This window comes from Rattus rattus, chromosome 8 (assembly GCF_011064425.1).
Source record: "Rattus rattus isolate New Zealand chromosome 8, Rrattus_CSIRO_v1, whole genome shotgun sequence".
Lineage (NCBI taxonomy): Eukaryota > Metazoa > Chordata > Mammalia > Rodentia > Muridae > Rattus > Rattus rattus.
In genome coordinates, this window is record NC_046161.1 from 31,815,850 (window position 1) to 31,837,851 (window position 22,002).

General features: G+C 40.0%; 1 protein-coding gene and 1 pseudogene across 1 annotated transcript; both read left to right on the plus strand.

The window, feature by feature from the left end:
• The first annotated feature begins 271 nt into the window (after positions 1-271).
• On the plus strand, positions 272-4,252 carry LOC116907334 (annotated as a pseudogene).
• Positions 4,253-19,549: 15,297 nt separating this feature from the next.
• Positions 19,550-20,491, plus strand: LOC116907474 (olfactory receptor 147-like). Its single transcript, XM_032910460.1, has one exon. It carries the CDS (start codon positions 19,559-19,561, stop codon positions 20,489-20,491), a length of 933 nt encoding a protein of 310 aa, XP_032766351.1. The 5' UTR covers positions 19,550-19,558.
• The last annotated feature ends 1,511 nt before the right edge of the window (positions 20,492-22,002 follow it).

Consider the following 22,002-nt stretch of genomic DNA (forward strand, 5'->3'; position numbering starts at 1 on the left):
ACCATTAGGCATTTTAATTTATATTTAAGGTTTTCTGAAATTCATTCTAAAATGTGAATTTTTTGCTAAAGTTTTCCTTACATTTAAGACATTTTCTAGTCATTATCTATCTGTTGCTTCATATAAAAGAAACTTTTTAATAAAAAAATACTTTTTGTGCCTATGAGTTTGTATTAGGAAAACAATATGCAATGCCTTGAGCACATGTAATTTTATTGCAAACAACTCTATTATCTTGAGTTGGCCAGTAGTCATGTCTCTGTCTGAGTAGATGGCAGGTGACCTGACCGAGGACAGGCTCTCCACTGAACATTTAAGTAGAGGGACAAGGTAAGCTGAGTGTCAGAAGTGGGAACGATCTTTACAGTGATTTGGAATGGCTATGGGAAAGAGATGAATGCCATGAAAGCAGGAGGAGGAGGAGGGAGGAGGGAGGAGGAGGAGGAGGAGGAGGAGGAGGAGGAGGAGGAGGAAGAAGAGGAGGAGGAGGAGGAAAGGAGGAAGGGGAAGAGGAGGAAGGAAGAAGAAGAGAAGGAGAAGGAGGAGAAGGAAGAGAAGAGGGAGGAGGAGGAGGAGGAGAATGACTTTATTTTCATCTTTTGTCATTTTCTGAAGCTTAGTAAATGTTCATATGTAAGCAGTCTGTAATGTAATTCATGGACCAAACTTTTGCATGTCCTGGAGGAGGGCTGACTATTCATTCATTGGTACTGATGCACACTTGCAATATTGGTCAGTGATGGTTAGGTATCAGTAAATGCTGCAACACAAATTAAGTGGAGGTCCTTTACTCTGCATCACTCTGTCCTCTTTAATCAACTCTGTCAAGTGGGAAGACCAGGAGAAATGATTTATTTTTTGAGTCTTCATTCTTTATGTTTTGAGTCTTTATTCTCTTAGTCCTAGATTCTGCAAGGCTAATATTAAAATTGCTGTGATATACATTAAGTAAACAATACACATTTAAAAATACTAAGTTCTTATCAGAGGCCAGCTTCAACACCGTAGTGTAAACTCAGCATAGACTGAGTTGGTGATTAAGGTTGGTTCTGATGGCAATGGGCAAAGGCCCCTGCTGGTGGTGGCAGGCGATTATATAGAACAAGGACAGGAAAACTGGTGCTGCTGGCATGAAAGTTTAACCTCTACTGATAGTAGCAGGTGACTGAAGAAAAGAAAGAAAAAGAGGCCTGTGTTGGTGACAACCAGGTTAGGCTACTATTGATAGTATCTAGCAGAAGCTGCCACTGAAAGTGGTCAGCTATTAGAAATAAAGAAAACAGATACACACACACACACACACACACACACACACACACACACAATGGCTACCACTGCTAGAGGCCAGCAATAAGAGAAAAGCACACACATACTAGATTAAGCAAGACAGGCTTCTCCAACAAAGTCCAATAAGGAAGCTCCAAGAACTTCATACATATACATGCATACATACATATATACATACATACACAATATATACGTGCGTACATATGTATACACATGCACATATGTACACACATGATGTAGTCATGCATTCACACATTAAGTACAAAGCTCTATTGACAAAGTTCTAACCATTTTACATACACACATTTGTTGGATAAAGCAAGCTATTGAGGAAGCTCTAACCACCTTACATACATACATATTCACCTAGTGGTGGATAGAGCAAAGCTCTAATGAACAAGCTATAACAACTTAATTTTTTTCTTGTAGCATTTTATACCCTTTAGGACAAAGTTCTTTATTTAGGAGGAAGAATTACTCCCTCCTATTCAACAGAATCTTGCACAAGAGGGACTTACAACAGGTTTATTGACTATAAGTGTGGACTAATACTTCGATCTACCTTTCATTCCATAAGCTCATTATAAATTCAAAGGAATAATTTTACCTACGCTTATAACACACCAAAGCCCAGTGAACTTTTTTCTTTCTCATCCAAATTTTTCTTACTATTTTATATGAAGGGGACATATTCTATTCTTGATTCTAGTTTTATTATATCTTTTTGCAAACTAACTTAAACCATCTCCTTAAACTTTCTATCAATTACTCTAACTTCCTGAAAATATTTAAATCAAATCAAGAATTTTGTAAAATCATTAACTCATCTAAACAATATTATTTCATAAGAGTTCATCATCGATACCCCGGAAGAAGCCGCTGCCATGGCTGGGCGGCAGTCGAGCCCCACCACAGCCTTCAGGCAGCAGACCTGACACTGTCACACTGAGATCTTCCAAAAGTGAGGAGTTTCTGTCATCTTATGCCAGCGGGACTGGCCTCCAGAGGCTGCACTGACTGTGACGACCCCTTTCCTGCAGTGATGTTTTTCCCGCGGGTCCAGCACCTCCTGGCTCCTGGGAGAGTTTGTCGAGAGTTTGTCGTCGTCGTCGTCCTCCTCCTCGTCCTCCTCCTCCTCCCCCTCCTCCTCCCCTCCTCCCCCCTCCCCTCCTCCTCCCTTCCTCCCCTTCCCCCCTCCTCCTCCTCCCTCCTCCTCCTCCCGCAGCTGCCCTGGGGCCATTCTCTAGCTCTCCCCACACTGGCACCTCAGTCTGGCTAGATGATGGTGATGAATTCGGTTTCAGTCCACCCCGCTGTCTGGAAGGACTTTGGGGACTTGACTTTGATCCCTTTACCTTTCCTGCAGCAGCCACACCCCAGGGGACCCTGCACCTCCTGCCAGTCCAGCACCTCCAGCCTCAGCCTCTGCCTTCCCATCTCAGGGCAACCCCACAGGCCCTTTCATCCCAAGGATCCACCAAGCCTGCTTCACCCACTGCCCTGGACATCTCCAGAGCCCCTGGCTGTATCAGTACCACCTGTTGTCCTGGAACTGCTGGGGGCTGAAAGAACACCTGCCTCGGCCACCCCAACACTGTCTCTGAGCCCTAACCCGGAACTGTGCCCCATTTATCCCCCTGTTGCTGCTGCTGCTTGGAGCTGAGGCCCAGCTAAGTGAGACTTGCCAGCAAGAGATCAGCAGCAAGCCACCACAAACCCGGGGAGCTCCAGGCCAGCACAGTCCTGGGGCATTGGATTCACCATTATTGTCCCTTACCCTTGTCTCTGCTGGCCCTGGTGGGGCTCTGCCCCACCCGGCAAGAACCCAGCCTGTCTTACACAGGTGGCAGAACAACAGAGCCAAGAGCAGGGGTGCACCCAACCTGCTCCCCTCTCCTGCTTCCTATGTTCACTGTCCCTAGAGGTGGGTGGGGAGCCTGTGAGGACTTCAGGGAGTGGGCTTCACTCCCTCCTCCTTAGCCCACCCCAGGTGCCCGGGCTCCAGGTGCCCCCATCCCGCACCTCCCAAGGCAACAGAGTGATGGAAGCCTGGTAAGAAGCCAGCAGCCCTTAGGGACCTCAAGGAGGGGTCACAGAGGGCCTTCCCAGGTCAGTGCCCATTTTAGGGCAAGTGGGCTTACAGGGATGCTCCAGAGATGGCAGTCCAGTTACCATGTTCTGTCCCCTCACACAGGGTTCTAACCCCAGCTTCTTCTCAACACCCTCCACTCCCCACGAGAGTGTCTGCCATCTTTCCTTGGTGCCCCCAACAAAGCTTGTACTCTCTGGGTCCCCCATCCTTCCCACCTAGCTCTCCAGCCCCAGTCTGGAGGAATTCTCTGGGTGCCCCTCAGCACTAGACAGGGGAGATAATCTGTACTATGAAATTCGGGTAGGGGAGTGGACCTACTCAGGCCCCAGCCTGTCCTGGAGTCCATTTCGCTCCATGCCTCCCGACAGGCTCAATGCCTCATATGGTATACTTGGCCAGTCACTACAACTCCACAGGTGCCCCAATTTCCTGCTCAACTACTCTCCGCCCCCCTCCTGCTCCCCAACTGACCTTATCCATTCAGTTTCGCAGCACTTTGCCCCTAGGACAGGGATTCAACCTAGCCCTAGGGCCCAGGGGACTTTGATCTGCCTCCCCTTCTTCCTCCTTTCCTCCTGCTCACCCCTGAAGCTGATCAGATCCTGGGGTCCCAGTTCCCGCCTCCCTCAGAAATAGCGGACTCCATAGGGGTCCCCATAATCCCCATTGGCTTCCTGGACCTTGGGGCTCGCCAGAACCTTTCCTGCTTTATAGGGTAGCCCCACCATTCTACGGGAGGGGAGGGGAGGGGAGGTCCAAGGATCCTTGTACAGAAATGGAGGACATAGAGGGGAGGAGGCTGGCCCCGCTCCTCCTTACCGCACACCCTTACATTCCTTACATTCAGAAGAACAGATCAGAAGTTATTGCTAATATGGGACCAGGAAAGGACCTTCCCCACATTGGATCTTGGCGGAAGTCAATCCCTTGTTTTGTATTTTCTTGAGTTCACCACCCTACCCCAGGTTTCTAACTTTGTAACTTGCTCTGATGTGGGTCCCTAATTCCAAAATCATTGTGTCCCTATCATGGGTTGCAGGATATGACCATCCCCTACCTCCTACCTGGGGCCCTTGCACAATGGGGGGCAAGGTTGAATCCCTGTCCTCCTCCTTCCTCCAGGAGCCTCCAGCCCTGTACACAGGGGTGAGGAGACAGTTCTTGCCCACCTTTCCCCATGCACACCACCCACTAAGCCACTTGATGACATTCATGAATAAAAATGGCAGAAATTTGAAGAAAAAAGAAGAGTTTATCATCATGTTGACATGCAATGAACTTTCCCCAACATAGTGTTCAATACGAAGCAGTCAGTAACAATAGACTATATGCAGAAAATGTCTTTCTTTGCCCAATCACATCATGCCAGAAAAATGAAGAATACAGCATTGACAAACTTAAGGAGGCATATCAAAATTAAGAAGCAATCCTGGGATGAAGTTGTGTCTTTCCAAGATATAGCCATTGTAGCCTTTAAAAATGGTGGGCATCTACATGAAGATCACTTGCACACTGCACACGCTGCAGCTCTTTCTGCATGGCATTTTTTTTTACCACATTCTGTGTTTTAAATATATCCAAGAATATAAACATGCAATTATTTTTCACTTAACTTTTCTGAAGTCAGTATGTACTTAGTATCCAATAGTCTCCCACTGCTTATTTTTATTTTGTGTTGCATTGAGATAGGATTTATACAGTGTAGCCCAGGGTGGTCATGAAATTATCATCCACTTGACGTTTTCTTTTGAATATTGAGATTTAGGCATGAGCATGAACCACTACTTTTAATCTAACAACTTCCAAGTGTTGGTGGTGGCCTGCCGGCATAGCTGTCTTTCTAACTCCTACATGAGGAACTGATTATAGGTATTGTTGTTGCTGTCTTTGAGATTAAGTTGGGAGAATTTGTGCAAACAAACACACGAAGTTAAATTAGACCCATTTCAGATTTATATACAGCTAAGAAATATATATTTAATTTTAAAATTGTACAGTCAATTCAATTTACTAGTTTACTTATATATTCATTGCAAAGCAATAATGCCTGAGAAGTTGAGATAACTACAAGTCTTAGAAGCTAGGTTATTATTTCTTAGACTCATGGGGTTTGTAGGAGGTAGGTCTTGTGCTTCTTGTATTTAACTACTAAATACTGGCTCCCAAAATCTGGTTGCCCCTAAATGTAGATCTTTAAATATACCAAATGATCCTGTGTAAATATTGCTCCTGAATTGAAAACTATTGGTTACATAGGTTACATAGAACTGGCAACAGCCTGGGGGGGGAGAGAGAGAGAGAGAGAGAGAGAGAGAGAGAGAGAGAGAGAGAGAGAGAGAGAGAGAGAGAGGTGCAGTTTGATTTATTATGCTGGGGGATTGCAAGTAGGCAGCACAAAGAGAAGGGGGAGGAGAAAGAGAGACAGCAACAGAGAAACAGAGAGACTGAGAGGGAGGAGGAAGAAGAAGAGGAGGAAGAGGGAGGAGGGAGGAGGAGGAAGAGGGAGGAGGAGGAGGAGGAGGAGGAGGAGAGGAGGAGGAGGAGAAGCAGCAGATTATAGCAAACACACTGTTCAATAACATCTCAATGGTCCGCTAGGAAAATGACAGAATTCTGATTTATCATTTGTCCTTTGTGATGTCTGTGCCAGGTAGGAATCTTGATAAATAGCAGAGAGCTAGATTGACCTTGGTGACTGAAATCTCATGCCACAAGTTTTATAGGTGTAGAGTTTTGAGATTCCATTCTTTAACATTGTAAGTTTTTTCCCAATATATTCAGACTACTGATCAAATCTGAGTACTTACTATTTTACTCTCCTTGCTCATCCATCATTTGGGTAGAACACATTTGAACACATCTCTCCTAATAAGATTTTGGTGAAAAAGTTATCCCACCTTGAAAAAGTGGGCCTAATAGAAATCTTGCAAATAAAATAAAGGCTGCCTTGTCTGGTCACTGTTCTGCTGGCCTCTGTCAGGCCTTCCAAATGAGGGACATCCACACCTAATGAACAAGAAACCACCTGATTTGATACTTTCCCCATAATTGCCCTGCTCGTTCCTGTGACCATGCCCAGCTACCCTTAAAAAGCTACAAGAGTGTCACTAGAGCATCATTGTCTAGATGCTGCTCTGCCAGCCTCCGTAAGGCCTGCCAAACAAGGGATATCCAGACCAACAGAACAAGGAACAACCAAGTTAGGTACCTTACTCCCCATTTCCTACTTGACCCACAGGAAACACTCAGCTGCCTTGAGCCAACTGTGGGCTCTACACAGAACTCCATTTTCTGGCCACTGTTCTGCTGGAATCTAAGAGACTTGCCAGACAAGGAACTATGAGTCCCACCAAATGAGGAAAAATATAGTCCATAGAACCAGGAACATCCAGGCCAGCTCTACTGAGAACAGTCCATGACTGCCCACAGCAGGTCTGCTGCATGGGAAACATCCAGATTAAGCCTGGTTTCCCTAGATCTGCTACACCAGGAACATCTAGAGACAACCAGATAGCTGAAGTACTGTTTAAAACCACGAGTCAGGGCAGCATGGCATCTTCAAATGAGTGTTATCCCACTACAGCAAGCCTTATATATTCTAACACAACTAAAGAACAAGAGAATGACCTTAGATCCAACTTTATAAAGGTGACATATGCCTTTAAAAAAATCTTTCAAAGGGCAAAGATTAAAACAGAGACTGAAGGAACACCCATTCAGAGCCTGCCCCACATGTGGCCCATACATATACAGCCACCCAATTAGACAAGATAGATGAAGCAAAGAAGTGCAGGCTGACAGGAGCCGGATGTAGATCTCTCCTGAGAGACACAGCCAGAATACAGCAAATACAGAGGCGAATGCCAGCAGCAAACCACTGAACTGAGAATTGGACCCCCGCTGAAGGAATCAGAGAAAGAACTGGAAGAGCTTGAAGGGGTTGAGACCCCATATATGAACAACAATGCCAACCAACCAGAGCTTCCAGGACTAAGCCCTCACCCAAAGACTATACATGGACTGACCCCTGACTCTGACCTCATAGGTAGCAATGAATATCCTAGTAAGAGCACCAGTGGAAGGGGAAGCCCCTGGTCCTGCTAAGACTGAACCCCCAGTGAACGTGATTGTTGGGGGGAGGGCGGCAATGGGGGGAGGATGGGGAGGGGAACACCCATAAAGAAGGGGAGGGGTTAGGGGGATGTTGGCCCAGAAACCGGGAAAGGGAATAACACTTGAAATGTAAATAACAAATACTCAAGTTAATAAAAAAAATTTTTTTTAAAAATCTCTCAAAGAAATGCAGAAAAATAAAATTAAACAGGTGAAGGAAATGAAAAGAATTTTAAAGCAAGCCCTAAGAATGGAAATAGAAGCAATAAAGAAAACACAGTCTGAGGGATTCTGGCAATGAAAAACCCAGGAAAGGTAACCATAACAAGAAATGCAAGCGTCACCCACAGAATACAAGAGAAGGAAGAGAAACTGTGGTGAGTAGAAGACACAGGTAGAAGAAGAAATTGATACATCGGTCAAAGAAAATGTTGAGTATAAATTCCTGACATAAAACACCTAGGCTATCTGGGATGCCATAAAAAGATCTAATATAAGGATAATAGGAATAAAAGAAAGTGAAGAGTCCTAGCTGAAAGGACCAGAAATTATTTTCAATGAAATCATAGAAGAGAATTTTTTCCAACATAAAGAAAGAGATGCCTATAAACACATAAGAATCTTACAGAATGTGATTGAACCAGAAAAGAAAATCCTTCCCCCATATTGTTGTGGTAAAAAATAAAAAAAAAGGCACGACTGGTTCCTGCATGTACCCTGGAGGTTGCTCTCTTGCTAGTTCTGGCTCTAGCCAGCCATTGGAAGTAGTGCTAATTCATCTCAGCGGCTCCATGCTGCCCCCAATACTTTCTGACCGGGCCAGTCTATGAGCCTTTCCTGCTTGGCACCGTGTCCACATTAGCAACTCCATCCTATCTCACATTGCCAACAGCGACTCTCTGAGCCCGGCAGCAATCTCTCTAACCATCTAGCTCCTAGGGCGTGTTGTTATTACGCCAAGCATACACTCCAATTCTGTGACAGGCCGGGTTCCTGACACCATACACTCTCTTAAACTCACCACATGAAATAAACACACCACACAATATCCTCTCATCCAATTAATAAGATATAATTTGTTCATCTAGACAACACAAAATCCTGTACTCACCCATCCTTTAAAAATAGTCATAGCAGCCTGTAACATCTGCCGCCATGTTCTCTCAATGTGTTAAACAAGAATCCACTAAAAACTGAAGTTTTTTCAAACTGAGAAAGTTTTACTTTCTAAAGGGGGGCCCAGTACCATGTTTGCGCCACATGGTGTCGCTAGTGGGACGCTTAAACAATAGAAACAGAGGCAGTATACCGGCAGGCTTAGGTCCCATGCTGTGAAAAATGCAGGCTGCTCCTAGCCACAGAGCTAAAAAATGGAAGCTGCTTGCTTCCTTAGATGTTGATTAGAGTATGATTTATTTAAAAGGCTGGTTTATTTGCGTTTTAGAATACTTATATAAAGAGTTTGTCTGAATCACGTGGGGAATTTTGCCCATGAATTGGAGGTAGGTAGAAATAAATAAAAGTCTGTGACATGAGGCAGAATGAATAAAGACTTAACAGAAGTTATTAATAAATATAAGTCTGATGCTCCGGGTAGAGAGCTTAACAGGTAGATGGTAATATTTTGGTTTACAGGATACTCAGATTCTTTCTAATGTGGATTCTATGGGAATTTTGGGTTAAAATCCTGGTTTGGCAAGTCGCCTGCTTCTTAATGACAGGTATTAATGGAAATGTGATTAAATTTGTTTTATAGTTAGAAGGCGAGAGAGTACAGAGTTTATCCGAATCACGTGGGATTTTTCCCATGGTACAGAACTCATAAAGGGAAAATCTTTTACATTGGTACAGAATTTATTTGATACAAGTTTAGATTTTCTTTGATATAAATTTCTTATTGATTTAAAATTAATAGTGTTACCCTCCTATGTAGACATTGTGCCTATGCAACATATTTAAGTATACAAGGCTTACACCCAGTCCTTTATTGCTATTAAAAAAACTAATCTGAGATGATTAAACATGTGAATTAATGGCCAGATAGCAAATTCATGGCTCTAAGTTTATTATTAGAGTATTTTCAAAATAATTTATTAGGATAATTAATGGGCAGAGAGTTCAGATAACTTAAATAGATGGTTTTCAAAAACATCAGAAATCCCCAAAATATGACATTTAAGGTTATTTATCTTTTGTTGAGACATGTCTGCTCCTAACAGCTCCCCTTTGGTGGATTCAAAGAAGAAATTGAACATCTCTACCTCCAGGTGAGGTGATGTATTGTGGCAAAACAGCCACTAGGCAAGACCGGCCTCAATTCATCTACAGACTAAATACTGTCCAGAAAAGGACATATTACCAAACAGTTGACTGATAATTTCTGCCAAGCCAGAACGATCAGTCCTTCAAAAGTCTGTGTTTCAAAAGTCTGTCAGATGATCCTAGGCCAGAAGGCTGAAGACTTGAGCTCATGTGGCTAACAGGGAACTGTGCAATTAGAAAATTGTCTCTACAACCTGTCTCAGTTCTAGAAGCTGTGTTAGGTTTCCTATATTTACAGATATATTGGTCATTCTTAGATTTCTGATGGGGTTGAAGACTGATTATAGACTCACAGCCAACCTAGGTTGTTTAATTTTGAGAATACATATTTACTTAGATAGTTATCAGATAGTATACAGGCTAGCCAAAGCATAACATAGATTTTAAGCCTTTCTTCAGCTGGAATACATAACTAAATGTTCTGCTTAACTGATAAAATGTTACTGGGTGTTAGATGTATTTTATACTTTATAAATTACAAAATTATAATAATTGTGCTCAGCTTACATTTGAGAGAAAAGTTATTTTTTTAATTAGAAAGAGAGAGTAAAGTGTAGGTTGATGGTTATATACAAGTGAAGGCTGGTACAAGTTAGGTCAAGGCCATGATTGGACAGTAAAAAAATAAGGTGGGGACAAGGCTTTGGTAAGGTGGGAGAGAAGGAGAAGGAACGAAATTCAATATGGAGATGGAGAAGGATAACCTAGATCCTGGTGGTCTTGAATTGCCAAGGTAGTTTGGATGGATTTCTGTAAGCAAATTTGTCTTATCTACATGGGCAATTTACATCCTTATCAATTGGTTATAAGTTTATTGTATGGATGTATTGTGGATTGAGAATTTAACATATAAATCTGATTGTTGGGTTGCAGTTTGTTGAGTCTTGATTTTTATGGGTTGTTGGGAGTTTATACCGTAACTATTAGGAGGTGGATGTTAGGAATGTAAACAAAGCAGCAGCAGAGAGTTGTGAGAGGGTAGCTGCCACTGGGACCAGGGTGTGGATGCTAGGAATGTGAGCAGTGTCCCTAGTAAGAGAAGTGCGAGATAGGTGATCTCTGTATAAAACTGGCTGATCAGTGACCCCACCCCCTTGAGAACTGGATGAGTAGAGAGATTGTTGCAGGGCTCTGAGAGTAGCCATCGGCAGTGTGAGATAAGATGGAGACCCTTTGCTGACTGAGATGAAAACTCCTACAGATGATAAATATTTTTGAATAAACTGGTTGGATACAAATTAGCAAAAAAAATTATCCATAGTCCTTCCATGTATAAAAATAAATGGGGGTGAGAAAGAAGTTTAGAATACACCACCCTTCAAAATAAAAAAAAAAAAGTCTTGGTATAATGGTAACCAAGCAAGTAAAAGACCTGTACTACAAGAACTTCAAGTCCCTAGAGAAAAAAATTGAGGAAGCTATCAGAAAATCGTGAGCTCTCCCATTCTCACAGATTGGTAGGATTAACACAGTGAAAATGGCCATTTCACCCATAGGAATCTACAGACTCAGTGAGATTTTCTTCAAAATTCTAATAATATTCTTTACAGTTCTTGAAGGAACAATTATCAACTTCATATGGACAAAACAAAAAACACCAGGCCAGCTAAAACAATCCTGAACAATAAAAGAACTTCTGGAGACGTCACCATCCTTGACTTCAAGATGTTCTACAAAGCAATAATAATAAAAACTGCATGGTATTGATGTAGAAACAGACAGCTGGATCAATGGAATTAAGTCAAAAGTCCTGAAATAAACCCACACATCTCTGTACATTTGATTTTTGACAATGAAGGCAAAGCCATACAACGGAAAGAGAAATCATCTTCCACAAATGGGGCTGGTCTAATTGGGATGCCATTATGCAGAAGAATGCAAATAGATACCTATTTATCACTCTGTACAAAACTAAAGTCCAGTTAGATAAAAGACATCAATGCAAAACCAGAGTCACTAAATCTAAAAGAACTGAAAGCTGAGAATAGCCTTGAATGCATTAGTACAGTAGACAACGTCCTGAAGAGAACACCAATGGCTCAGGCTCTAACTAAGATCAACGAGTGATAAATGGAACTTCATGAAACTGAAACTTTCTTTAAGGCAAAGGACACTGTCAATAGGACAAAATGCCAGGCGACAGATTAGGAAAGAATGTTCACCAATCCTAAATCTAATAGATGATATATATATTGAATATTTGAGACACATAATAATAAACTCAAGAAATTAGAAACCCGCAATGGAAGTCTCTGAGACTGTTAATGTCACACTGTTATGCTTGCAAACAGAAGCCCAGCAAAACTGACCTCTGAGGCTCTACTCTACTGACAGAAATTGCTACAGAGACCCATATCAAACACTCAGGAGTCAAGACTCAAGGAGTCTTGTGGAAGAGGTGGGAAGGAGTGAGTGACCCGATGGGGATAGGAACTCCACAGGAAGGACAACAGAGTTAACTCACTATGACCCTTTGGTGTCCCAGGGACAGAACCACCACGTAAAAAGATTTCATGGGGGTAGATTGAGGCTTCCCTCCCTCTGCACCCCACACATATGTAGCAGAAGTGTAGCTTGGTCATCATGCAGGTTTCCCACCAACTAAAGCGGGGGATGTCCCTGACTCTTTTGTCTTCCCATGTAACCTGTTCTCTTAACTTGACTGCATTGTCTGGCCTCAGTGGAAGAAGATGTGCCTGGTCTTGCCATGACTTGATGTGCTAAGGTGATTTGGTAAGGGGATGGGGTAAGTGGCCTGCTCTTCTCAGTGGAGAAGGGGAAGGGGAATGACAGAAGTATGAGGGGGATTCTGGGAGAACTGGGGGTGGCTGTAATATATATATATACACATATATATATTCAATTAAAAAAAGAAGCCTCTTTTATGCTACCCTTTTACTTGCAAGAAAAACAATTATTTATAGTATAAACAAATAACAATTTACATTGCTTAACTCTGTTTTTGGTAATACAAATTTTTATTTACTGATGGCCTCTAGGAACCACACGGGGTAGAAAAACACATGTTTTTCTTACTTAGACTTGTTCAGTTTACTTAGTGAAATCACTGTGAGATGCATCAAGTTTCCTATAAATGACATAACTTTAATATTTTATGCTTGAAAAGAATCCACTGTGTATATAGACTTCCTCTTTACCCATTCTCTGGGTGTTTGACACCCATGCAGCTTTCATTATTTATTTTAAAAAAGTGTCTCACGCTGCTGAGCCTCTCTGAGACAATTGCTTCATTCATTGTAGAATCATTGTGCTATAGATGTGGATATGGTCTTCGATAAACACCATTTTATACACAGCTATTTTGATTATTTCGTGTAATTCCTCCTATACCTGGAATGGAGCCTTAATCTTTCTTTCCATAATGCCTCTCCATAACATGATAAAATGTCTCAAAACTGCTTCATGAAAAAATATACATACATATCATTTAAAAAATATCTCTGAAGGGTTGGGGATTTAGCGTTTGCCTAACAAGCACAAGGCCCTGGGTTCAGTCCCCAGCTCCGAAAAAAAAAGAATCTCTGAAAAAAATGTAGACTTGTGGCAGAGCTAGGTCATATGGTAGTTCTATTTCTCATGCCCTGAGAAACCTCTATAGAGACTCTTATGGCTTTGGAAGAGTTTACTTCTCCACCAGCTTTTAAAAATTCCTTTGAATCTACATCTTCCTCAACACTGATGTTACCTGTTTGCTTGGTGGCTGCTGTTATGAATGGGGTTGAATGAAATCTCACCGAAGAGTGTATATATGCTTTTCTTTGATTATTAGTGATTTTCGAACATTTAAACATATTTACAATTATTACTTTGTTATTTGTTAACTGTTTGTATATTTTATTAGCTTTGTCATTGTTTTGTTTGGTGTATTTTTTTTGTGTATTCTCGATCCTCCATATACCATATAACTACTAAATATTCTTTTCTAATCTGTGAGCTGACTCTTCACTTTAATTATAGCTTCTTTCTAGTTCAGGAGCTTTTTAATACCATGCAAATCCATTTTTCTATGATATCCTGAGCTGCTGGAATCTTCTCAGTAACTCTTTGTCTATGTCTTAAACTATTGTCTCCATAGTTTCCTCTAAGATTTTCAGGTCTTCTGTCATATTCTTTGATGAAGTTGCAATTGATTTTAGTACAGGTGAGATATCGGCATCCAGGTATATTCTTTGCGTTGGTGATATTCAGCTTGCGTTGGTGATATTCAGCTTGGTTAACACTATTTGCTGAAGACTGTCCTTTCTACAATGTATGTTTTGGCATAGGTGACACTGTTAGTGGAGACAAGAACCTGTGACAAGATAAGTCTTAGAACCATGGTGGGGGTGGATATGATTCTATTATTATTCTGCTAAATGAGATACACAAAAATCATTCTTTTAAAAAATTTTTAAATTTTATTTTTCTCGGATATTTTATGTATTTACATTTCAAATGTTATTCCCTTTTCCTTCCTCTTCTACCCCTACCCCTGCTTCTATGAGGAAACTCCCATTCCCACCCACCCACTCTAACCTCAATGCCCTTGTATTATGCTACATTGGGAAAACAAGCCTTCACAGGACCAAGGGTTTTTCTTCCTATTGATGCTGGACAATGCCATACTCTGCCACATATGTGGCTGGAGTCATGGGTCCCTCCATGTGTACTCATTTGTTGGTGGTTTATTCCCTGGGAATTCTGGTGGGGTTTGGTTGGTTGACATTGTTGTTCTTCCTATGGTGTTGTAAACCTCTTCAGCTCCTTCAGTCTTTTCTCTAACTCCTCCATTGGGGTCCCCTTGTTCAGTCCAATGGTTAGCTGTAAGCATCCTCATCTGTGTCAGTAGGGGTCTGGCAGAGCCTCTCAGGAGACATCCATATCTAGCTCCTGTCAGCAAGTACTTCCTGGCATCGGCAATAGTGTGGGTTTGGTGACAGCATATAGGGTGGGTCCTAAAATTGATTCTTAATGAATTACTGCTATACCTTTAGTTCAGTGCATCTATCAACCCACAGCAGAAAAACTTCTTGCAGTAGATGACAATCAATATAGAGACTCCCTTCTTATTAACATGCAGAAAAGAAAAAAAATGTTGGGGCATTCAACGATACATGAGAAATTCACATCATACCAATCTCAATTGAACGGATGTTCATAGATTAGGGAAGAGAAAAACTGTAAGAGCCTTAGGTTGGAGTAGATAACTTCAAGAAAAGAGGTAACTAGCATAAAAAACTTTTGAAAAGGTTTGTGTAACCCTTCTTCTGAAGAGCTTCCCTAATTCATAGAAAAAAATTAAAAGAACTCAGCATATAATGGGGGAGACAATGCCTCCTATAGACATTTTAAGTCAATTAATAAAACCAGGTTCCAAAACCAGGTTACATCTTGTTAAACTTTTGACTAAAAGGGTACCATAGCCTGACCCACCCCAAATATTACAAGCTATTGCCAAGGCTATTATTGGGTTCAGTAACACCAAGGTCTTATTTTTGACACCAGTTAATGTCACTGAATAGGTAAACACTCAGGTAGTACTCGGCTAGAGTTTTCACTCCGACTGACTATCATACACAGTGCAGGAGGCATCTTGCATGATACTGGAGGAGAAAAATGAACAAAAAGTTAACCAAAACAAAACTAACCAACTGTAAGTTGTAAACATTTTCTATGAACATATTTAATGAATTACCTTGTCCTAATCACTGTGAGACCCCAAGGAATATCCGTCCTGTGGGGTGGATTTCAAGTTTGCCCTAAGGAATTTTTGGTCTCTTAGTAATTTTGGAGAGTCAGGAATAGAGATTCATTTTAGCATTGTTATTTTTTCTTTTTATCTTAGAAAAGTCTGCAATTGGGGGATTTCCATTTTTTCTTTTTGCCATTTTTAAATATTTAGACGTCAATCCTATGGTTTCTTATCTACAAAAATGACCTGTGATTTTTCTCATGTTCGAATAGCTATTTTTGAATTTATTTAGTTTTTTTTGGTGCATTCCCCTATTTCAATAATGTACTTCATTTCCAGTTCTTTAAGATTAAATGTAAAGTCTTAAAGAAAGTTTCACTCTTTTTAATTTCTGTTTGTAACAATACCTTAGTTTTGTCAGTCCTTTGCATAGTGTGTTGGAGGTTTTGGTTGGTGTCCATTTAATGAGAAATTTTTTTGAATACTCTGTTACAATGTCTCCTTTATAATTTTTATTTATCAGAATTTCTACAGGATTAATCTTAATTCAGGTACCTTCTTTTGTTTTCTCTCATTTCTTCTACTTCCTTCTTGCTCACCCATCCTTTCCTACCTCCTCCCATCTCTCACCTTCTGTTCCAAGTCACTGCCTAGTATAATTCCCTCTGAAACTCATGTTAGTTCATTCTCTACAGTGCTAATCATTTTTTTCTTCCTGGATATATTAATCTTTCTAAGTACTTAAGCTGTTTCAATTTTTTGAAACAAACGAAAAAAAAGATTAATGGCTCCTGATGGCATCCCAATGGGAATACAACATTGATTTTGACATTTCAGATGTTGACTGAGTCCATGTTACAGGTGTGTGAGTAAAGGCACTGAATATTGTCACCATTTTCAGAAAACCAGGGTAACATTCAAGGGTGAAATCTATAGTTTTTTAATTATTATTTTCTTTCTTTCATACTTTAGAATGTCTTATCTGGAATTAACTTTGGCAGTCTCTGAGAGTTAACTTTGGTTCCACATGACTTATGGGTGTAGTCCATGTCCACAGTTTTGCCTATTAATTAAAGCACTGGCACTCTATTTATCTTTACCTTTGGAGAAATATGATGTGCTGTAGCTGGTGTGTATTCCTAGATGTCTGGGAAGGGATACTCATTTATTCATTCTGATACACCTATTTATAGAGCACACCATGTGTATGCCAGGGTTAATTGCTTTAAGTACTTCTTAAGTCACTCTGAAGTAAACAGCCAATATTCCTTTTAGGTTATCAACTTAGATTAGGGAGTGTGTGTGATATATCTGAAAGAAGACATCATTAAGAAGCACAAAAATTTCACCTAGTGATTGAATGTATGGAGAATCCATAGTGTAAAAGACAGATTTTCATACTATTCTAATTGGAGAATATCCAAAGAGGCAGTAATGAAATGTATGTGAAAATGGAGCACCAGAGATGTAAAGGAAGAATAAGGAATAAGGAAGCAGGAAGGGCTGGGTGCTACAGTAGATGGAATGGCAGAGTAGAGGATTGAGTTTCAGATGGGTTAATTAACACTAACCTATGGGAAATCCATGTGCAAACCGACTTCTATACAAGCTTCCTAAAGTATACTCATGCATAAAAAGAGTTTAAATGCAGTTACCCTATAATTGGGAAAGAATGTTTCTTTCAGATACCACATGTTCTCAAATAAAAAGACAGAGCAAGGGTTGAGTTTCCTTTTCTTGGACTTGTTTACCACTAATCTCCAATAGAACTTCTACCCACAAATAATAGGCTATTGTCGCTGCTATTGATTATCTCTAAACTTAATGATTAGACCCTATTGTAGAAAACACCATATAGTCAAGTCATAACATGGTGAAAGAAAGCCTTATGTTTAGAGTTTTTAAGGAAAAATATTCCATGTCTACATATGTGCATTTTTGTACTTGCCTGTCTTTTTTAGTCTTTTGTATTTTCATACTTGAGAACAATGGTCATAGGTCATATCTACCTATATACAATTCAAATTTCTAAACTCTCATTTCAAACATGCAGAGCTGAAAAGAAGGAAATTATTTTTCTATTTGTATTATCTGAACTCATTATAAGCAAACATTTCTGTCAGCATGATTCAGAGTTTGGTAAAAACTATTCCTTTCCCCTTAACGCTTTCTCAACCATTCTATGTAATTTAAAGAGATAGTAATATATGCAATTCTTAAAGTTTGTCTTGCTTTGTATAAAATGTAGGGAGATGAAACTGGTATTGTTCAGTCTATAAAGAGGTAAAAGTCTGTATATGTTATCACAGGACAAATGTAATAATTGATTTTATCTAGGCATGAATCATAAAAGCTAGAGTAATGGCTGCCAAGGTACGATATACCCACTGGTACAATATTGGCAAATTGCTTTAAGAGTAAGTAACCACTTATGGATTGGATTTAAGGCTTACTTCACAGACAAAATTAATTTCTAGCATGATTTTGGGGCCAACTACTGGGGCCAGATGAGTAATAGGTTCTAGGAAAGTACATATGACTATTACTTTGCTGCAAATATAGCATTAACTTGACTATTAATGCCTTTCCAATGTACCGATAGATTACTGTATCTTAAACAATTATCAGAGTTGCTCTTTTTTAGAAATAAATTAAGATTAGCACAGATATCTACGGCCACTCAATGGGTGTAGAATTAGAGACCGGGAGTGCTCAGTCTTCTTCATATCATACCTTTCAGCCAGGTCTCAGGGATCATTAGAGAAGTAGAGGCAGAGATCATAGACTACATGAATACATTAAACAATATATTCAGAGTGTTCCTAAAGAACCCATAGTGGTAACAAAAGAATGCATAAAACCAGAGAAAAATCATTCCAGAAAAAAAATGAAAACAGGAGAGAGGAGATCATGGATTCTGCCTCTAGCTGAGTAACGGTTGGCAGTTGACTGATGGATACTTAGAGAATCATGGTCAGTTTCAAGAATGTAGCCCCTGAGAAGCTACCTACTCTCAAGTGACGACCCTCATATATATATATGTCTTAGTGGACACAGTACCTTAAAAAATTGGAAAAGAACAAATGAATTTCAGGGGAGTAGTGGTAAAAGGATAAAAAAGAATCCGAAGGGAAGATATCAGGAAAGTGTATAGAATTCACAAAAACAAAATTATACATCCCCAATTAACTAAATCCATAACTATTGAGCTAATTTGTAAGTTTCATAGCAACGAACATGATCTCTTGGGAAAATACCAGACAAATATAAACCTTTTGATTTTAAATCATGTTCCTTAGATTAAAGACACATAATATCCTCCTGGGTCATTGCCAGATGGCTCTTATGACATCAGATATAGTATTTATCAACCTCTATGCTAGACAAATCATTCTGGGAAAAGTCTGCAGCAGAAATCATGGTCCAGAGTTTATGTCTTCTTAGAAACTGGAAGAATGAGGGCTCTAGATTCTCCAGTCCAAAGTTAGTTTCCCTCGCCATCAAAAAGCCAAACTCAATAACCTTGGAAAAGAATTTTTTTCTCTGGTGTCTACACATTTACAGTTCATTCATGCCATTTTTACTGGCCCTTCTGTGAAAGTAGAGGAGACTCAGTAAGGTCACTTGTGCTGTTCTCATGTACAAAGGTAAGTGTTGAATTAGATGTATGATTCCCCCCCCCCCACTTAAGTCTGAGAGACCCAGTACCTTTGATGTGCCTAGTCTCTTGTCTTTTGTGACTACCATTGAGCTTGAAGTAAGAGATGGATTGTCAAGGTAGAAGTAGAACCAAGATGCTACAGAGACAACAATAGTCATTGCTCTCCTGAATATTATTCCCCAAGAAATAAATATATGGTCTTTCATATATTTATACTTATTTCTGTACCTTTGTTTCCATAAAATGTGGAAAGCAAAGGAACAGAGAAGTGTGATGTTGAAGTTATCTTAATTTGATTCTTAGTCTTTCTTTAATGGTGAAGTCGAAGAAAGCTGAAATTTCATTTCATGGTACAATTTTTACTGTTTTTACAGATATAACCTAAGGAAGAATGGCTGTAGGAAATGCCTCCTCAGTGAAGGAGTTTATCCTGCTGGGCTTGACACAGCAGCCAGAGCTCCAGCTGCCTCTCTTCTTCCTCTTCCTGGGAATCTATGTGGTCTCTGTGGTGGGGAACCTGGGCTTGATCGTTCTGATTGTTTTGAATCCTCACCTGCACACCCCCATGTACTACTTTCTCTTCAACCTTTCCTTTATCGATTTCTGCTACTCCTCTGTAATAACTCCCAAAATGCTGGTGGGGTTTCTGAAGCAGAACATCATCTCTTACTCTGAGTGCATGACTCAGCTCTTTCTTTTCGCTTTCTTCATTATTGATGAATGCTACATTTTGACAGCAATGGCCTATGACAGATTTGCTGCCATCTGTAGACCCCTGCTGTATCAGGTCACCATGTCCCATCAGGTCTGCCAGTTGATGATGATGGGTGTTTATGTGATGGGCTTTGTTTGTGCCATGGCCCATACAGGTTGTATGCTAAGCCTGACCTTCTGTGATGGCAACATCATCAATCACTACATGTGTGACATACCCCCGCTCCTAAAACTCTCCTGCACAAGCACCTCCATTAATGAACTTGTGGTTTTCATTGCTGTGGGTGTCAATGTAATAATACCCAGCCTGACTCTCTTTGTTTCTTACACCTTGATCCTTTCCAACATCCTCAGCATCCATTCTGCAGAAGGTAGGTCAAAAGCCTTCAGTACCTGTGGTTCCCATGTAATATCTGTTTCTTTTTTCTTCGGAGCTGCAGCGTTCATGTATTTTAAGCCTTCTAGTGCATCTGTGGATGAAGATAAAGTATCTACCATTTTTTATACCATTGTGGGCCCAATGATGAATCCTTTTATCTACAGTATAAGGAATAAGGATGTCCACATTGCACTGAGAAAAACTTTGAAAAATTTTTTTTTGCTTAAGTAGATTCCATATATTTTTATGGAACCATTCTTAGACTAATTGTGGTATATATCTAGGAAACATGCTAGAGAAGCAGTTACTTTTCAGACCACTTGCTTACATTCATGAGCCCTATATTTGACTCACAGGTTTGAAAAAAAATTGACTACAATTCTAACATCACAAAAACAATTGCAAAAACAAAGTACAAAATCATTTATCATTTATGCAAAATTAAGTTAATATTGAAATTTCAGAAGTAAAGACTGTGATCTATAAGTAACCCATATTTATTTTATAGTAGAGAAAATAATTTACTTTGTAATTTTCCAAATCATATGTTTTTTTTTCATCACTGAAAAGTGAACAAACACATTTGTGCTGCCATTCACCAGTTGTGTTTCATTCCAGTCTTAGAAATAATGATGGTTGAGACACAGGAGACTGAATGATATTATACTCAGAAAAGGAAGGCTCAAAGTTTTCTAAATGTATATTTTTTTATTTGCAGTTTATGTGGAAGACTTCAGATTCAGATTCACTTGCATGTCAGACAAGTGTTCTACCAATGAGCTACACCTTAAGAAAAACTATGAGACCTTTGATTAGAATACATCTAGATGTCTTATTTACCTGTGCTGAGATACTGATTTCTGTAGTTTTATAGACAGTATCTCTTTTATTCAGTTAACTGCCCCCCCCACCAGAATATTGGTAGCCTAGTTTATTTTGAAAAGTTCTTTTGTTTCTCCAAAGGCTGAAGTAAGGAGGGCAGATGTCCTTTGCAATCTGATCTTTCTCTTTTCTTTTCTAAAGTCTTATAGCAATTTGGTAAAGAGGTGTTGTTGCGTCTGTTATGATTCCAGTGTTATCTGACTGAAAATGAAACAATTTATATTATTCATGATAAAAAACCATATATTAGATATTTCCTTTATGGACATGACATTTGTGTATAAGTACCTATTTTGTCTCCATTGGGAAGAATTTGACTGAGCAAGGTTACTAGTTATCAGTAGAGGAATTTTGTCTTATACTCAAACAAATCTTTCTGTTTAATCATTTCTTTCACTTTCTTTCTGTCTCATTGCTCTACAAATGATGATGCAGTTTATTGAAGTACAAAATATTAACCGAGCATCATGTATCCCATTGTAGAAGTCAAGAAATTTTATAATATATATATTATATATTAATATATATATATATATGAAATCCATATTGTAAGTCTTCACTGCTTTCCTCTCCTAGAAGTTTGGGGAATCCCAAGGAAGAGTTGGCAGAGGGCTATAGGAGTCAGAGAAGATAGAGGACCCTAAGAACTCATGGCCTACTGATTCAAGTAAATAGGGCACTTATGGGCTCACGGAGTCTGAAGTAGCAAGCATGTGACCTGTGTGTGTCTGCCCCATGTTCTCTGTATATATGTTGTGACTGTTGGCTTTTTGGGTCTCCCAATTGTGGGGGTGTGTGTGTCTTGACTCTTTGGACTGCTCCTTGGTCTCTTTCTATTTTGTTTATTTGCTTTTTTCAGC